This window comes from Erpetoichthys calabaricus, chromosome 1, assembly GCF_900747795.2.
Source record: "Erpetoichthys calabaricus chromosome 1, fErpCal1.3, whole genome shotgun sequence".
In the NCBI taxonomy this organism is placed as follows: domain Eukaryota; kingdom Metazoa; phylum Chordata; class Cladistia; order Polypteriformes; family Polypteridae; genus Erpetoichthys; species Erpetoichthys calabaricus.
In genome coordinates this window covers 276,481,675-276,500,399 of record NC_041394.2, presented here as the reverse complement: position 1 = coordinate 276,500,399, position 18,725 = coordinate 276,481,675, and the positions used below count along the sequence as shown (strand labels likewise).

General features: G+C 37.2%; 1 protein-coding gene across 14 annotated transcripts in view; it reads right to left on the bottom strand.

The window, feature by feature from the left end:
• shank3a (SH3 and multiple ankyrin repeat domains 3a) overlaps positions 1-18,725 on the bottom strand; it is a 1,882,192-nt gene that overhangs the window by 108,372 nt on the left and 1,755,095 nt on the right. For all 14 annotated transcript variants that reach the window (XM_051931529.1, XM_051931540.1, XM_051931542.1 and 11 more), the window contains one exon: positions 10,648-10,772. In XM_051931529.1, coding sequence (XP_051787489.1) covers positions 10,648-10,772 — 125 coding nt within the window. The remainder of the gene's footprint in view (positions 1-10,647; positions 10,773-18,725) is intronic.

Sequence of the window (18,725 nt, the reverse complement as noted above, 5' to 3'; positions counted from 1 at the left end):
CAGCGGAGAAGCTCTTCTCATAATGGCCAACGCTCGGGAGGAGCGACCATGCGAAGCGGGAGAAGCCTACGGAGGAAAACTGCATCGAGGTATGTGCCGGGGAAATAATTGAAAATAATTTTGAATTAACTCACTTTGTACCTTGCACATACCTCGGGAAGAATCATCCGGAGGCTCTGCGGGATGCAGACAAGACTCCTATAAACGGTGGCAAGCTCTTGTTCGAGCCGGTGAGAGAGATGACTGACTTCCGCATGTCGGCAGCCGACAAGGGACACGTGACCCAACCCAAAGCTTTCTGGGAAGGAGGTGGTCCACGTCCCGCTGTTTGCTCCTTCTCCGAAGAAAAAACGGACTTGGACTTTCCAAAAGAGAAGGGGGAGGCGAGCGAAGCACCGCTCACCCCGCAAAAAGGTAAGGAGGTCCGGGAATTGGCTGATCCGTATGTCGATAAATTAATAAAGACAGACGGCAGTTCGCCAAAGAAGGCAACCCGGCCCTCAGACAAAAAAGACTCCAATTCCCAGAAGCCTCCGCGAGACCCGTCAGAGCACGTGCCGACAGCAGACGTGCTCATTGGCTCCCGACCGGCTGGTAAGGCTAACAAGGAAGTGAGCCTGCCTCTGGCCGAAATAAATAACTTTATAGACGTGCGGGAACTCGAAAAATTAATCGAACCCGTACGAAGTATTTTTCAGGTGCTGAATGAGATCAAGAGGATCGTCGGAGACCTGGGAGCGACGGCCGAAGCGCCGGTAAAGAAGGTGGATGACTACCTACGGCGACTAGGACGTGAGCGTCCCGTCTTATATGATTTGGCGGTACAGGCTAGTAAAGACAGTACCGTATATAATAATATAGGGACGCAGTGTGAAACGGGCCCGTGTTTAATAAGTACCGGGTGCCAAAGCACTGCGTGCCCTACAAAAGATTGTGGTACAATGACGGAAGGGGCGGTGGAAGCGCCGGTCGAACTGGGGCAGCTGAAAAGTGCTGGCTCTTGGAACGTGGCGGGGCTGAAGACGCCGCCTCGGGTTAATTTAAAATCAAAGGGCGTTCAGACAGAAAAAGGGCTCTCTTTTACTAATAGAGAGACCCAAACTGTGGAAAAGCCCCAGATTAAAAAGGAGATCCTAAAAGAGAAACGGAGTCTCCTGATAAAGTGATAAGGGAGTGGTCATTAGAAACTGAAGGGGCGGGGGAAGCGCCAATCAACCCGGAGCAGTTGGAAGGTACTGTCTCTCGGGGCGATGTGGTGCTAAAGACGCCGCCTCCAGCTAAAAACAGGACAACGGGCGTGCACACAGCAAAGAGGCTCTCTCTTCTCCATAGAGAACCTCACGCTGTGCACAAGCCCCAGAGAAAGCAGGACATCCCCGAAATAAAACGCGGGTCTCCTGACAAGGTAAAGAAAAAGGCGGACAGCAGCAAAGCAGCCGTAAAACCTCCCTTGGGGGAGGAAAGGGTGGAGCTAACAGAATTCCCGAGATGTTTCAGGTCTCGGGAAGAGAGGCAACCAGGAGGACGACGGCGGTGCTACAACTGTCAGCAACCGGGCCACGTTTGGCAAAGTTGTCCCCGGAGGACAGGGGAATGGAGGAATAACCGTTACACCGTTCCCCCTAGACAACATGGCCGAGGCCCGGCTGACGCGTTCTCCTGGAGGAGGACATCCCTCGCGGGGCTGGTCGCTTCACCCCAGTTGACTTCGCTAAGGGGGGGGGGTGTTGTGAAGGATTGCCAGCTTTCTACTCCGGCCCTTACCCCCAGGCCGCCAGGAGGAGCTCTCCCGACAGCATGAACGTGCCCCGAATTCCAGCAGGGCATCATGGACTCTGTAGTTTATATGCACAGCCCTGCTGGATACCATGGGGGCCTCCAGGAGTCGCTGTAGGGAGGTCGTCGGACTCTTATGTGCCCTATAACCCGGAGGTGCGTCATGATCACATGACAGGAAGAAATGACGTGCCTCCGGGGTGAAGAAGAGTTTTTATATGACCCGGAAGTGTTCCTAGTCACGTGGACAGAGAGGGCGAAACACTTCCGGATCAGGACTATAAAAGGACTATGGGAAATCCCAGACGTCGAGCTGAGCTGGGAGGAAGGGTGGCAAAGTGTCTGGGAGTGTGGAGGATTATTGATTGTTTATTGATTTATTATTTGAGTATTGTGGAGTGGAGGGTGCTTTGTGCACTGTATTGTCCGAATAAATATAATTATTGGACTTTTACCTGGTGTCTGGAGTCAAGTCTGAGGGTTCAAGGGGTCACGGAGACCTCAATCTATCACACCATCAATACACTTTGTTGTATGCAATGGACAATAAGCAACGGTAATATATATTGTATGACAGGAAACGGAGGCATATGAATGACTTTTAAGTGAGTATTCTGAAAAGTAGAAATTACCTGTCCTTTAAGTTAAACTCATTGTTGAGTGATTGCCCCAAACAATGGTTTTGCATTACTGTCTTCTTCTTCTGTAAAGGATGCTGGATCAAATTAAACAATGCTCAGACTCATAGTTGGATAGAAAAGGGATGGAATAATACAAGGTACATCAATGTTTTAAAGGGTTATCTAGAAAGGTCAAAACCTTTAAAAGAAAGCTTCTAGCAATTTTGAGGTCAGAACACAAAAAAACCATCATCAAATGAGTTGTGTGAAATAAAAATCAAGATAAGCAATGCAATCCCAGGCATGTTTCTCACATACATGAAGTCAAGTGACAGAGCATAGTTATCAATAACAGATAAATAAAGAAACCAAAATGGAGTGTGCGGTATAGGCATAATAAGGAAATGAGTGTCAAAACTTTCTTGCATTCAGGACACAACGTATTGAGTACAATTAGCAATGTTTATTGTCATATACCTGTAAAACAGTTATCAATGCCAGTGAGCAGTTGCTGCTTTAACCATTAGAAGCACTGATGCTGTTGCTTGTTGCTGGGCTGCTGTTTTTGCTTACAGATGCATTGCTAGGCTGGTGGTGTGCAGAGTGTTGTTCGCCCTGTTAGTTTCTGTAAAAGAAAATTGTGTGAGTTTGTCTAAAACCATGGTGTCTCTGCTCTTACAGTTTTTTCTCTTTTATCCTACAGGAGCATTGACACGATCACAGCTTTCGAAATGCAAGCATCCAGGAGCCGGTGAGTGCTTTTTAAATTGTTTTAGTAGTACTGGAATTTTCTTTTATAGAGTAATTTGAAACTAAACTACCATAGTCTACTGACTTAATGTGACCACAGTCAAAACCTCTGCATTCTTTTTTGGTTTCAGGCATTACCATAGTTTTAAATGTATTTTGGTAGTGCACAAGAGTGTTAATTCATTTTACAGTATGCATTGTGTTTTAGATGGGGCAAATGCCAGGAGCTTTCTGTCCTCTCCTAAGTTATGTGTGGGGTGAAAGTAGGAATTTGTGTTTGCATCCTCTCAGAATGCACTTTAGAAAAATTTAATTGAGAACTTTTCATGAAGTTGTTTGTTTTTGTTCACTAATTAAATAAACAAATCTTGTATTTGGTGACTGTAAATTAGTACTAGAATGATAAGTATTTGTATATGTAGCTTTCCCTTACATGGGCCAGTTACTTTTTGGTGTTCTCACAAATTGAAATGATGCCAAACGGCTAAAAAACAACTAGAATCAGATAAGAGAAAGCTGCATGTAACAAGTCGCTTTATAGTTCCCTTTGTGTTTGCCATGCTGCTGCACAAACTGAGAGATGGACTGCATAGCTGAGAGGGTAAAAAGAGGAAAAAGAAAAAGGAGATTGCATGCTGCACATCTGAAACTCCACCTCCCATTGTTTAAGTATCAACCAGCTGCAAAAGCATAAAACATGGAATAGACTGCAGAGTCTTGCGTCAAAACAGCAGACACTCTAGAGGCATAGTGCAGTCCATGTTACCTTAAAGAGCACAGCAGAATTTTGAGCTGATGTAATTTGACTTTAAGTTCAGAATTTTGTGTAAGCACCTACACATTTCTGATACTTTATGAAAAACATTTGCCAGTTTTCTTAGATTTTAATATTTCTAATATTAGAAGTAGATGTAAATTTTTCTTTTTCTCTTTTAGATTTTTACTTTTGAATTCATGATAAAAATACTGTATATATATGGACTGAGCCCATTGAAAATGGATGGATGAATAGTGTTTAATGTTTAAAACATGTAGCTGCATTGTTAGCTAAAAATATTTTTTTTCAAAATGTTTATAATCTGTGGTACTGAAGGCAAAGACATTTTTAAATGAAAAGGTTAGAAGGCCAAGTTCAATACCAAAAAAAAAATCAATAAATCATTACATCTAACCCCAAATACTAAATTGTTAGTCAAGAAAACAAATGTAGAGAACTGTTAGCAACAAAAAAAGTAAAGAAAAACAGCATTGGCAACAGTTTGTAAATTGTATGATGCTAGCCTTTTAAACCTTTGACTCAATTATTATACAGTACATGCCACACAGTTCCTCCTGACCTTGCCTATAGTGGCATAGAAACTGTCAATTTTTTTTAAAATTGTGGAACCCATGGGAAAACAAAATAGGAGCATGGGAGAACTTTAAAAAAAATTAGCTATGAATGAATACTAATTTAAAACAAAAATATATGTCAGAAAAAGATTCCATGGACTTTTACACCCTATTCAACATGTATAATGTTTATTAAAAGCCCAAGGAAACACAGAAATAAATTAAATAAAACAGCTGATCGTAATAGGTAAGAGGATGACATAAAAAGTTATCATTTGTCCAAGGGACTGCAATTTAGTTTATTCAAAGCTGAAATCCTTAAAGTCAGTTTTCAACAAGGAAAAGATCTTAATTTGTATTGTATAAGTTGGATGATATGAGTTACAGGGGTTTTCTTTAATCTCAAGCACAAGAGAATATTGTCAAAGGTTTTGTTTACTTTTTCTAAAATCATCTTTATTTGTTATTATGTGTGAGTTAACAGATAATTTATAAACAGGGAAGCAAAAACAAAACCTTGTTATTTTGTGAAAGCAGCATTCAAAGCAAGGTTTTGTGTCTTCTACATAAATGTTAATATTACCTCTTGTCTAGTCACTCCTGTGACTGAAAGGTTAGCCAACTTGCATGCAATGTGCATGTTTTCCATCATTATACCTAATCTATAAAAATAAACACTATTGTATTTTCTTTAAGTGGAAAATAAAATTATTGTGTTAACACTTACTGATTAACCATAAGTTGACACATTTCTATGCTATGTAAAGATTTGTTCTTTTCAGCACAAAAATATTGCAAAATTAAAGTGGATTTGTAGTATTTAAGATACAGAAAAGTTAATCCATTTCAGAGCACCAAGGCTCATAACTGCAACTAAGAAGTATGATTGATAAAGTGGCTCCCATTTAAGCTGTAGATATTAATATCCTCATTTTAACATTTAAATCTATAAATAGATTAATTACCCACAGTACCTCACAGACATTATTAATTCCTACACTAGAAACCACACACTATGATGATAAGTTTCAAGTCTTCCCTGGATAAATAAAACTACTATAGGGGCAGACACTGTAGATGTATTATAGTGCAACCAGAGTCTGTGATAATCTATCAGCCAATATAAGAAAAGGATCCACCAACGATAGTATTTAAACCAAATTGTATTACTTCAGTATAGCACGCTCTTGTTAGAGCTAAGGGCGAGACTGATCATGTTTTTTTATTTATTTTTTTAATGTGGCATAGATTGTTAAATCTGTCTTATATCATTTTCTTATTGTTGTGCTTCAATAACTCTCTAATAACTAGTAACAAAGTTGTTCCTTTTGAACTTGGAATAGGACTATAAAGTAAATGTGTCATGACTTACACTGTGTCACGGTTTTAATGCATGCCATCAAGGTTATCGACATTTTAATGTACATTACTGCAATGTATAATACCTAGGGAGATGCTATACTCGGATGGGAAGGGTAGACTGAAGATGTGTAGCATGTAAGGTTGTCTTTTGCTTCTCCATTCCCAGTTGATCTTAATATATTCACACTTGAAACAAAAATAGCATGCTGAAAATGTAACCATTACAGCAAAATCTCCAATGTTAAATTAACCCTTAAATGTGTATGTAAACAATGTTTTCATATGTAAATATTTCAAATGTTAAGTTAACACTGGTAACCTTCCTGTGATCACACATTATTTTGGATTTTCTTTTAACTATGAACAGATCTCTGGGCTGATCTCTGTCAGCTGATCTCCATTATTAATTATGTCCGCTTGTACTCAAAATATAAAATGTGCTGTTCTTCTCAAAAGTTACCTGTTTGTATTTTTTTTTTGTAAATATTATACAATTGAAGAGCAGAGAACTAATAACAATGTATATGTTTTAGTTACCTTGGGAAAGAAAATACACCTTTCAGAAAAGCATTTATAAACTATTGTAACCTTTTCATCTATATGATGTTTACTCAGGATTTAATAAACTAAGACAGAAGAAAACAATTTATTTCCCGGGCTACATGCATAAATACAGCAAATATCTAAATATTCTTTAAAAAGGATGTTTTAAATAATTTTACTCTTGCAAAAGAATAGTACTGAAAGTAGTGGTTTCTCTTCAAAGAAAAAAGTAACTTAGTGTGATATGTCTGTATATGTTTATATCTGTTAATAATGACCTTTTCATGTGTTAATTTACTGGACAATTCCTATTAATACCTTAAAGACTGACAGAAAGGAGACTTTTTATTTACTGTTTCCTACAGCAAGTTTTTGCTTTATACATATTGTTTCTTGAGAAGTCATCATGGAAATGAAGAAAGGATGGAAGCCTACATGGACCATATGGCTCCCAAAGTAGGCACACTGTTTTGGAAGACTAAAAATAGTTGTGACTGGTAGTGGAGTTTGATTTCCAAATATCCATCAAAAAAAATTGCCATTTGTAATGCTTAACAGATAATTGGACCATAAAGAAATACAACAGATAGAAATTCAAAGTGATATGCAATAACAGTAAAAAGAAAAAAATTCTGTTTCCATGGTAAACTAGGAGAAAAAGGCTGTTGAATTAAGGCATTAGACTGAGGATAGTACTCGTATACACAAGTTCACTAAAAGAAATGCAACTCAAAGAAAGCAAGACTACTTACTCACAATTCAGAGATTTTTTTAAGCCTGGATTTATTTCAGGCTCACTTAAATTAGGATATTCAAAATCTGAGATGAAGGTGATAGGGAGCACAGTGTAATGTCATTTGAATCCAAAATGATTAAAAGCAGGGTCAAAATTACATTCTACTACTAGGCCTCAATTTTTTATTTTTTTTGAAAATGCAGACATTTTCATTTTATCAACCGGCAAAACCTAAACAATAAAAATATGACATAATATAAATAAATAAGTACAATAATATTGGAAAGTTTTAAAGTTTGGATTAAGTGGGTTCAGAAATTGGATAGATAATTGAGTTTTTGAGTAAAATAAATACATAAAAAATGAAACAGCAATAAGCTTTTTATTTAGTACACTATATTAATCCCCAAAAGGAAAATGTCTTTTTGCATAAGCTTTGGAGGCCACAGCACAGGGTCAGCCATTGTACAGCCTTCATGGAGCAAATTTCAGATTAAGGGCCTTGCTCAAGGGCCCAATAGAATACAATCTCTTCTGGCAGTAGTGAGATTTGGACCAGCAAAAAAAAAATTTTAAAAACCTGCAATGAAATGAAGCTCATGATTTTCTTAAAATACATCTTTATTTAAAAAAAGTATCAGTAAGGAAAATCAAAGACTTTTTTTCCTATGTCCCAAAAATAAAGTTAAATACTGATTCTAAGTAAGTCCTATGAAGGTGAGTGCAGGTTTTTGCATGACTTTGCCCTGCAAAAGCCTTCCACCTTGTCAAAGCCAAGTTCCTTCTTTGCACTTGATGTTTAATGGCATTGGCTCTTACCCTAATGACCATGAGCTGTACTGAACAGGTACAAAAATCAATAAATTGATCTCTATGTTTGATGCTAGGTACTACTAGTTAAATGTTGGGACCTGAGATTACGGAGGTGAGGTCCTAATAATCTGCAAAAGGAACATTCCGTATTGTTTAAATATGTTTGCATACTGCAGTTATATTTTAAAACCTCTCATAAAATTTACAGCATATCATTTATATACTGTATGTGAACGTCATTATTTATTTTGTACTTTTTCCTTAATTATTAAAACATGCATTTATCAATCTGCCCATCTGTCTGTGAGTCTTTCTGTCTGTATGTATGTAGGATTAAAATGGAGTGAGTTGGATATATATAAAGCACTTTTTGCTCTTTGGAGAATCTGTATGATTTATTAGTTTAAAACCACCAACATTTTGGATAACAAAGGAGAAAAACTAGCCAACAGAGAAAGTTACAATAAATGACTGACAGGTCAACCAAATCATCTATATATGGGGAAAACTGTAGAACATCATAAAGATAGCAGCTGGATAGAGATTCAAATCCTGTAATTGTGAGGCAGCAGCACTAACCTCTCTGTCCATTGTAAAACAATAAATAAATAAGATATAAAAATGTCTTTTCCATTAAAAATATTAAAATTATGGGCCTTAAGAGGATGCAGCATATCCCAGCAAAAACACATGAAGGCAAACCTAGAGAAGGTACCAGAAAATGTAGCTATATATTGGGTGTGGATACATGATGAGTGTACAGTTGATGTGATTTGCTGAAAAAGGTTCACCAGTATGTGGATAGGTGATTAGATCATAGATTAACAAAAAGCAGACTGTTGGACACTAATATCTACAGGAGATTTATAAAGTAAAATTCCAAGTATTTTCTTATTTTACAAAGGTACTGCAGGCACAGTAACACTGCAGTAAAAACTACTGCTGCCCAACAGCTTCGGATCTGACTCCTGGCTTAGTCACATTCTATGTGAACTATAAAGTACACTAGAAAGCACACACTGTGGACTCAGATGGATGGATGGGAAAATTAAGCCTTTGACAAAAACTACTTCACTATCAAACTTTGTTTTATTACTGTTTGTTTTTACCCAGTTTGTCATTCCCTTGTTGTTCCAGTCTTCTGAGGATATCAGTATGGCACAGGGTCATATAGAACCACAGACTTGGAGACAAAACACCAACCAATCCTGGATGAAACACCAGACCATCACTTCAACATGTCCACACTTACCTTCAGCATGCCAATTTAGTATTGTCAGCAAATTTAGCATGCATATTTGGACTGTAAAAGAAAAGTAGAGGAGACTCGCATAACTATGGTAACCAAATCATCAAGTAAAAGCATAACTGGCTATGCTATAATGTTGTTCTAAATGCTTTGATTTTGATTCAAAAATCAGAAAAACAAGATGTTACTGGAGTCATTTTATTATATGGCAGAATTCAAAATAAAAAGAAATGTGTATTTAGTTTTCTTAACATTTCTCTTCAACTTTGCAGAGCAGGAGGTGGAAATGTACATTTCTCTGTAAAACAGACCGCATACTTATGTGCTCTGAAGATTGCAGCAATGATCTCTTTATTTAATCTCCCGGAAAGGTAATCTGCTCAATGAGTAGGTGTCAACAAGAAACAACACAGTAAAAAAAAGCTAATATTTTATGCGTTATTTCCCTAAAGTTGATAAAACCAGTTTATTTATTTTAGAAAACAGACTTTATTAAAAATCCTGCATTCTTTTTTTATGCATTTTTGGTTTACAAATGTTTTATGTCCAGGATTATATTAAAAAATCAGTGATTTATTCCAGATTTTACAGATGATATCCCAGTTCATTTTCATAAAGTTATTTCAGAGTTATTTTTATCATTATATTTGCACTATAATCCACTTTTCACCCAATTTTGTACGCACCAAAACATTAACTAATTTCAACCTCTCTCTGACTCCTTGTGTAGGTTACTTTATTGTAAGTAAGCTGTAACTAACATATAAATATTTGTGAAGAATCGGTTAATTTGTGCAATATTTTGAAATGATAACCATTAATTAAATGCACTATATAAACTGATATTTTTCCTTTATTTGTAAAATCACACCTTTCCGACACCACTGGATTTAACAAAAACAACACAGAGTTGACTTTTGCAGCATAAAGAACACAGCTGGTTTTACATTTACAACTATTAAAAATGCAGAGCTGAAAATCCAGACATTCACTGTGTCCCTTCTTTCTTGTATGGCATCTTTCCAATAGAGTATTATGGAGGTAAATAGGAAAAATATTCATGTTTGAAGATCTGGGCATTAGGTTTTAAAATATTATGCTTTTCTGTCATTTTAATCTACTGTACACAGGTTTATTTATAAAATGCAGTCGCTTAGTATTTAATACAGACAGTGGTGTTAAAATACTTTCTATCATCGGGACAACCAACTAGCAATCAACTGTTTTGTAGCACAGCAAAAGTACCTTTGCATCCCAGAAGCATTCTTTCACATTTGAAACTTTCAGTGTCATAGGATAATTGACTGAAATGTCGAACCATATCTTTAACAAAAAAATAGTGGTTAGCTCTCAAATTTTTTAACCTGATACTACCAGTTCAGAAAATAAAAGAATACAGTTCATCAGTCCTTCTGCCTTTACAATCTATCTTTCTACTCTAAATGTATGCTTTACTCATTCCTTACCTCAATGAGGAAGTCTCCTGTTCTCAGTCCTGCCCTCCAGGCCACGCCTTCCACATCCACAGACTCAAGGTACTGCAGTGCTGGAAAAGCTGGGGTGGGTGTGAATTCTTCAATGGGAGTCTCCGCTGATAAGGACATTAAAAAAAAGATTTAGTTTATAATTACAAGGCTAAAGGACAAGTTATGTTATGGCAAAGCATTTCAACCAGATGCACTGATCCAAACCATGTAAGGTTGGGGAGCAAATCAGAAATATGGAAATGCATTTGTTCCTATATTTTGGTTGTACATAGACATGAAAAAAAGTTCTTATCTGATTCTACCACCCAAAAATGGCCAGTTTTGGCTATTAAAAAATAAATATACATATACAGTAAATATTTGTAGTATTGGTTCAACTAGAGTACTTGAACACATAATATATCAAGTATAAGAAAAATTTGATTATACTATTAATACACTCATACAAAGTATAAATAATTCATCTCTTACGAAATCCATTAACTATGTTCAGGGTTAGAATTTCCCTACAGCAATGGGTGTAAAACAGAAACTGATCCTGAAGAAGGCTAGACACAATGAAGTACACTGCTAAATAGTAAAGTTTATTGAGCAACGTAACCTGTCATTATACAGTGTTGGTAGGTTTACGGTTTTATAGGGTGTCATGGTTCTCAACCTCTTTATAGACTTCTTTATGAAAGCAAGTTAAGAGTTTTCAGTATTTGTCAGGTCTTTTCCTTTTAATTATGCTCCACATATGAATCTCTCTGTGTCACCAAATAAAGACTTGCTCTTGTTGCTACCAGTGTCATAGTCAAAGTACTCTCAGACAGTGCTTTGTCATCTATAACCAATAACCCTTTGTTTAGTGTCCACAAAAAAAATATGCCCTGTCTATGGAAGCTAACAACCTTTATGCTCATGAGGCTACATAGCCATTTAGTGAAAAAGGAGAGACAATCAACAGTAAAATCCCATTTAAGGACTGGGTTAGCATAAACAACAATTTGCAGTTAAATTACTCCGTGAGCACTACTTAACATTACACAATAGAATTATTTATTCATTCAGGAAGCTAAACAAATGTAGTGAATGTTGCCTATAACCAGAAAAAAAAATTGTGAGTACAACAAAACTGCATATCTTTTTTAAAAAGAGTATTACATACAATTAGATTATTAAAAATCATTAAAAAATCACAAATATATTTGAATCGGTCTAATTCTAGTTTAGTAAAAATGTCTACCGGCCAAAGCATGTTTCACTTCTGGAGTATTTTTCACATCCCAAACCATTCCTTGAGATACCTCCACCATTTCATATGTTTGTTAAATTCCACCAACAGCAATCTTGATTCAGATTAATGAGGTAGTAATTTGCTGCACCAATAAACAAATGGGTTTATTGTATGGTAACCACAAATACTGGGGTACTTCCAGGGGAAGTTAAAGCACTTTTGAGAGACATAGAATCATTCATTTGCATCAAAAGGCTATGGTCACACCAAACAGGATTTTCAAGATGTGGTGTTCAAACTGTCATAAAGAAAGGGGAAGAAACTGGACATTGTAAAGACAGAAAAAAATGTCACTGAATGAAAAAAAATGTATGCATCAGATAAACAATACTTTAAAGTCATTGTGTTAAACAGCAGAAGAAAACAAAGTAAAGTGCTTGGTCAGCATCTGGTAGAGCCATCTAAGAAATTGCATGAATATGTTTGTGAAGCTTGCTGGGATGAATGGCCAGTTTTGCTAAAACTGCACCTAATGTTTTAACATTCAAAGTAAATGTTTTATCTCTGCCAAACAAAGCTTAAAAGAAATGGTTTGGCAGGGTACATTGCAGCTAACAAACAATTATTGTGGAAAAGCAATAAACAGAAGAGACTGCAGTTTGCAAAATACCTTAAAACATGGCGTGTCATCCAGAGGCAGCATGTCTTATGTATTGATGAGTTTAAAATTGAAATATTATGATTCACAATGACACCAGTATGTCAAAAGACTTGTCAAGGAGTATACTGATATTTAACTGCAGCCTTGTATAAAGCATTGTGGGGGTTTTGTCATAGTCTAGTGATTCATTTAAGCCAACAGTGAAGATCTGGTTAAAACTGATGGAATGATTAATGAGAAACATAAACATATTTTTAGTCATCATGATGCAAATTATTGGCAAGCAAAAACTGTTTAGCAAGATGACCCAAACACAATTATCATATACTTGGGGTCTGCAGATGCAACATTAACAATATTATTGTAGATTGGCCATCTCAACTCAACTAAACCCAGGTGGATTGATGATACTAAACTGGCCCTGGTGTGAGTACATGTCTGTGTGTTCATCCTGCAATGGTCTGGTGCTCCATACAGGAATTGTGCCTGTGCCTGCCTTATGCTAGATGTTTACTGGGATTGGCTCCAGCTGCTCCATGACCCTGCTCTGGATAAACAGGTTTGGAAAACAGATGGATGGGGTCACTTGGCCATAGAATAAGCAAACAAAATCAAAAGAAGAACTACAGCAAATCCTGCAAGAAGCTTGGAAGATTTTTTGCTACTTGTTATTGTATTTATACTTGTGTTTATTTCAATACTGTATAGTGACTTCATAGGCAAATAAACACATACCGCCTCGATAACTAGCAGTAAAAATATGTAATTTTCTTGGGTGGTCGAAGACTTGCACAGTCATGTATATATGAACATAGACAAACAAAAGCACAATAAATACAAAATCCCCTCTGTGACAGACTCAAATAATCAGTTCTCCTGTGACAGTAGAAAGATATCAACCAAGAGAACAATAATAAATTATTCTAACTTGCAAGTTCAATATTCTCCATAAGATGGCACTCAAGGACAGTTCTATTCACCTCTAGGTTATCCCCCTCAAAAAGTCCTGAAATGCAATGTAAAGTAATTTCTCAACAAATTTATTGAAGATAACAAAGATATATTTCTGGGAAATGGGCTCACAGAATGAAAAACAAGTGTTTAAATTAAGAGGACATTTTCCTCATGAAAATTAATAATTTGGAAAATACTACAGATCTCAGATAATAGTTTAAATGACATTATTATATACTAGGGGGCTCCGCCCCCTACTCGCTTCCCTCGCCAACCCCTGGTCTTGGGTAACCCGAAATACATTTGAAAGAGATTATTGTCTGTCTCGGTAATTGTTACATATGTATCATGTCCACTGTCACAAAATCTGTAGGTCCATGTAATATATGTAAATGAGAATAGCAGTGTAATTGTTATGTTATGCAAGTATAGAATGTCTTTCAGTTTGCGCAGATCTATGTATGAGATATATTGGAGTGTAAAGGTGTAGACGACGTACATAGGATATCTTTATACACAACATTTGTAGTAAAGATGGCGTGTTGTCCTTGAATGAGTATTCCTTGGTATGGAGTTATTATAATCTTAATGTTAACGTCACATGAATGCCGAACTCTTGAGAAGGCGACATAGAGTTGTCCATGTCTAAATACAGGCTCAGAGAGGTAAAGGCCGACTCTGTCCATGGTCTGTCCTTGGGATTTGTTGATTGTCATGGCAAAATAATAGCATGACTATTGTCCCGACTTTAAGGTTAAGACTGTGTTGTGGTAATCCGTCCGGGTTAATGGTGTTTCTCGTTTTGGAGCCGTGACCGTGACTCCATTAGTTATACGTTGTTTACTGTTAGTAATATGGATAATTGCACTTACTGTTAAAATCACTTATTTACGTTAGTTGAGCTGTTTAGTTTCTGAGCCGTGGCTCCTTCGCTTGCGTTGTATAGGCGCATGTGCCCTCCGTACTATCTCGGGTGTGACTATGCTGTGTTTTGTGGATGTTTGGGGACTCCGTACTTTCTCTGGTTTGACTGTGGGGCGGGACGCCGAAGCCTCTTCTGTTTGTGTTTTCCGTGAGTACATATAGTATTGTATTACTGTAATGTGGTTCACATATGCTGTGGAGTCCGGATCTTTGGGGCTTCTGTTCTATCTCGGGTTATTGCTTGCGGTGCTTCAGAAGCGTGTTGTAGGCGCCTGCACCTTCCGTACTATGTCGGGTTTGACTATGCTGTGTAGTGTGAACGTGTAGGGTTCTGTACTCTCTTTTTGTATCTCCGTCAGTCGAGCTCTTTCTTTTTGGAGCCATGCCTGCTTTGCTTGCGGCATTTGAGATGCGCGTTGTTGGCGCTTGTGTTCATTGATTTTATCCAGGTAGCTCCGTTAGTCGAGCTGTATCGTTTTGGAGCCGTGACTGTGTCTCCATTAGTTATACGTTGTTTACCGTTAGTAATATGGATATTTGCACTTACTGTTAATACGGAGCGTTTTCTGTGGTTGTACTGTTAGTAATGCATCACTGTAATGTGATTCACATATGCTGTGTAGTTTGGACGTGTGAGGATGCCGTATGTTTAATATGGTGCGTTCGTTTATTCTTATTACCCATCTGGTGTCGAGCCTGTGTCTTCTGTGGTTGTACTGTTAATATTGTATTACTGTAATGTGATTCACATATGTTGTGGAGTCCGGAACTGTGGGGTTTCTGTACTATCTCGTGTTTATGCTTGCGTTGTGTTAGAAGCGCGTGGACCATGCTGTGTAGTGTGGATGTTTAGTTCAGAAGCGCGTTGTTGGCGCCTGCGCCTTTCGTACTATCTTTGTGGACCTGTGGGGCCTCTGTAGCCTCTTCTGTTTGACTCTGGGGTGCAGCGCAGAATCCTCTTTTTTGTGTGGCTGTGTCGTTAGTCGTTAGCTATGGGCGCGTTGTTGCTTCATTTCTTATTTACGTTAGTTGAGCTCTTTCGTTTTTGAGCCGTGACTCCTTCGTTCGCGGTGGATCAGACCTCGCTTGCGGTTTATGAGATGTGCGCTGTAGGCGCCTGCGCACTATGTCTCCTGCGTCCATTGCCGTGTACCTGGGTCCATGCCTTCCGGTTTACCATTCTCGGTTAGTAATATATGGATAAGTAGAATGTGTATAAACCTTACTTTCCTGATTGAAAATTCTAGAAAAGAATGCAGGCTACAATGAACTGTGCAAGCATATAGCAATGTGTACATCTCAGATATAAAAAATAGATGTTACAAAACATGAAAGAAATCATTAAAAATACTAAACTATTGAAAGCCATATTAATTATAAGTTTTGTTACTTTTCAAAATTTATTTCACTATTGATGCTGTCTATTTCAGTAATGGCAAATTTTAGCTTGTTGTTCTGCTACTAAACAGCAACAATACACGGACTACAACAAATGTTTCTTTGTCTACAGAACTGCAATGAACTATCAGTGTTTACATCGATAAATTCTAAAGTAATCTATGAGTAACTTTTTTAAAGCACTTGAAAAGGACTGTGAAGAGATGATAAAACTTGAGATATAAGTAAACAAAAACTAACCTTGCAGTACTGTAAGTTTTTCAAAGATAAATATAACATTCTCATACCCACTTAATCCAATTCAGGGTCATACGATGGGCTAGAGCAGGGGTGGGCAGATTCAGTCCTGGAGGGCCGCAGTGGCTGCAGGTTTTTGTTCCAACCCAGTTGCTTAATTAAAAACCAGTCCTTGTCAATTATTTAATTGCATGGCTTGCTAGTGCTTTAACTCTGCCATCTCAGGTCATTCTCATATCCTAGATTTATTTTCTTTTCTAAGGATATCATCCAAATGATTTGAAGTCTAAAACAGATGAGTAATTCTCAGTGCTTCACTTTTTTCTCTTCACTTTCCTTCCAAGTATTTAATTAAATAGTGCGTGATAAATACACACAGGTGTAAATGAAAACAAGCTAAATGGAGAAATGCTGGTCTCTTTTGTCATTTGCCTCTTATTGCTAATTAGGAGCAATTAAAACCAAGAATACAGCTGTTTAAGACTAAAATAAGCAATAAGGGTTCAAAATCTTAACGAGCGAGACAACTAAAGTGAAGCTGAAGTGTTACTTGAGGAATAAGTGCTTCTTATTAAGCAATTGGGTTGGAGCAAAAACCTGCAGCCACTGCGGCCCTCCAGGACTGAATCTGCCCACCCCTGGGCTAGAGTCTATTCTGAAAACACTGGCTGCAAGGCAGGAACCAACCCTGCACAAGCTATCAGTCGAGCATAAATACACTCACACAAAGTAGAAGGCTAATTTGAATTTGCCAGCCAACTTAAGAGGCATGTCTTTGGGGTGTGGGAAAACAACTTAAAATACATGGATGAAAAACCATACAAACATGGGAAGAAAATGCAAACTCCACATAGATGCTGAGTGGACGTAGGATTAAAAGTCAGGATCAATGAGGCAGCAACAGGGCTTTGTCGAGCGTTTTTCTAATATTGTCTTAAAGAACCCAGAGAAAGTATGCATTTTCATGTAAATATGACAATTGCACAAAAAGCAACACAATCTAATTCGGCATTCAAAGTAATGGATGATATGCATTTTTAGAGACAATAGTTAGTAGTGTGTACTTTTCAGACTGTAAATACATCATAATTATACAATGTAAGCCTTGCATACATTCAAAGTATAAATATAACTTTTCTACATCACGAGTCTTTAGCTAAGAAGCCCCTAAACTGTAGAATGACCTGCCTTCCAGTGTAAAGGATGCCACATTGGTTTCCAGATTGAAGACTCTTAAATTCAGCCTATTCATGCCATTATTAGTGCTATTGATTAAAGTTTATATTGCTTAAACATTTGCTGGTTTTACTGACACTCTTCCTACTCTGACAAAGACAATTCTTGTGGCCATTATATTACATATCCAAGTGACTGAGAACCATTCATATCAGACGTTACTGATAGAGACCATACCTTCATATTGTGCTATAATTAAGGAACTTTAGCATGTTCCAAGGGAAGGACAGATATGGGGGCCATTGTCCTGGTTACCTCCAGTCATGTGTTTCTCAAAGAATGTTGCTAGTTGAAGCTATTATTCATTTATTTAAAGGTGGTGAAAAAATCTATGTCAGCCTGTCTTTGAATGTATTTTTATAAAAATGTGTGGATGTCTGTTATAGACAGTGTTGTGCAAGTCTACACCTCACAAGAACTAGCTCAGAGTTCCGTTCACACAGATCAAAATGAATACATTCTTGTTCATAGTTCACCATTTCAATTTTGAACTAGTTCATGTTTAATTCAATTTGTATTTTTTAAGGAGTGAGAATACATGACCCATGAGTTTACTTTTTTTCAGTTTTGCATGCCTTATGTTAGGCTCTTACAGTGTTCTTGAATAAAATACAATAATTATGAAGACTTTTTTATTTAAATACACTTTATTGAGTTATACCCATCAACAAGCATGTATAACTATATATGCTAATATCCTCCTGATCAAAAAAGAAATTAAAGAGATGCAAGTATAAATATAAATTACCGCTCTATTTCCAACTGTATGACACAAATGGTGACTGTGGAACCAGCATGTAGGTGAACTAACCTATTACACTGCTGGTCAAATTATGCTGCCGGTCATATTGCATGTCCCGTGAGGAAAAATAAAGTGGCCTTGCGAAGTACATTTTTCTAAAAACGAAAGCGGAACTTCACCGTGTGCTTGTGACAGCGGGAGTGCAACTTAAGCACAAGCAGGCAGACACAGACAGTGCCTATTTGATTTTACATTATTTTTTTAATACAAATAAATGGCAAAAAATTAGTACAAAATAAATACTTGTAAAAATCCACTATTTGTGCTTTTCCAAATACTGTATTCGGATTCGGCTCCACACCTACATTACAGGGTAAGGCAAAACGTTTAATCTGGACCTAAACCATATCCAGAATGTCATATAAAACTGAACTAGCTCACGTTCAAGTTCTTGACTTGCAAATATGTTACGTTAAGTTCACCGTTCTTAGGAAAATGAGCTTGTTCAATGAACTTGCTCTTTTGAACTAGTTCATGCACAACACTAGTTATAGAAAGTATACTTGTCCTCTAACTGGAATTCAGTGAGGAAAGGAAAGAAGACTTAGGGCCTGTTGGCCAATAGATAGAAGAATAGAGTCTTTAGATAGCTGGAAAAACTCAGTTACTTATTCTGAGGATGTAAA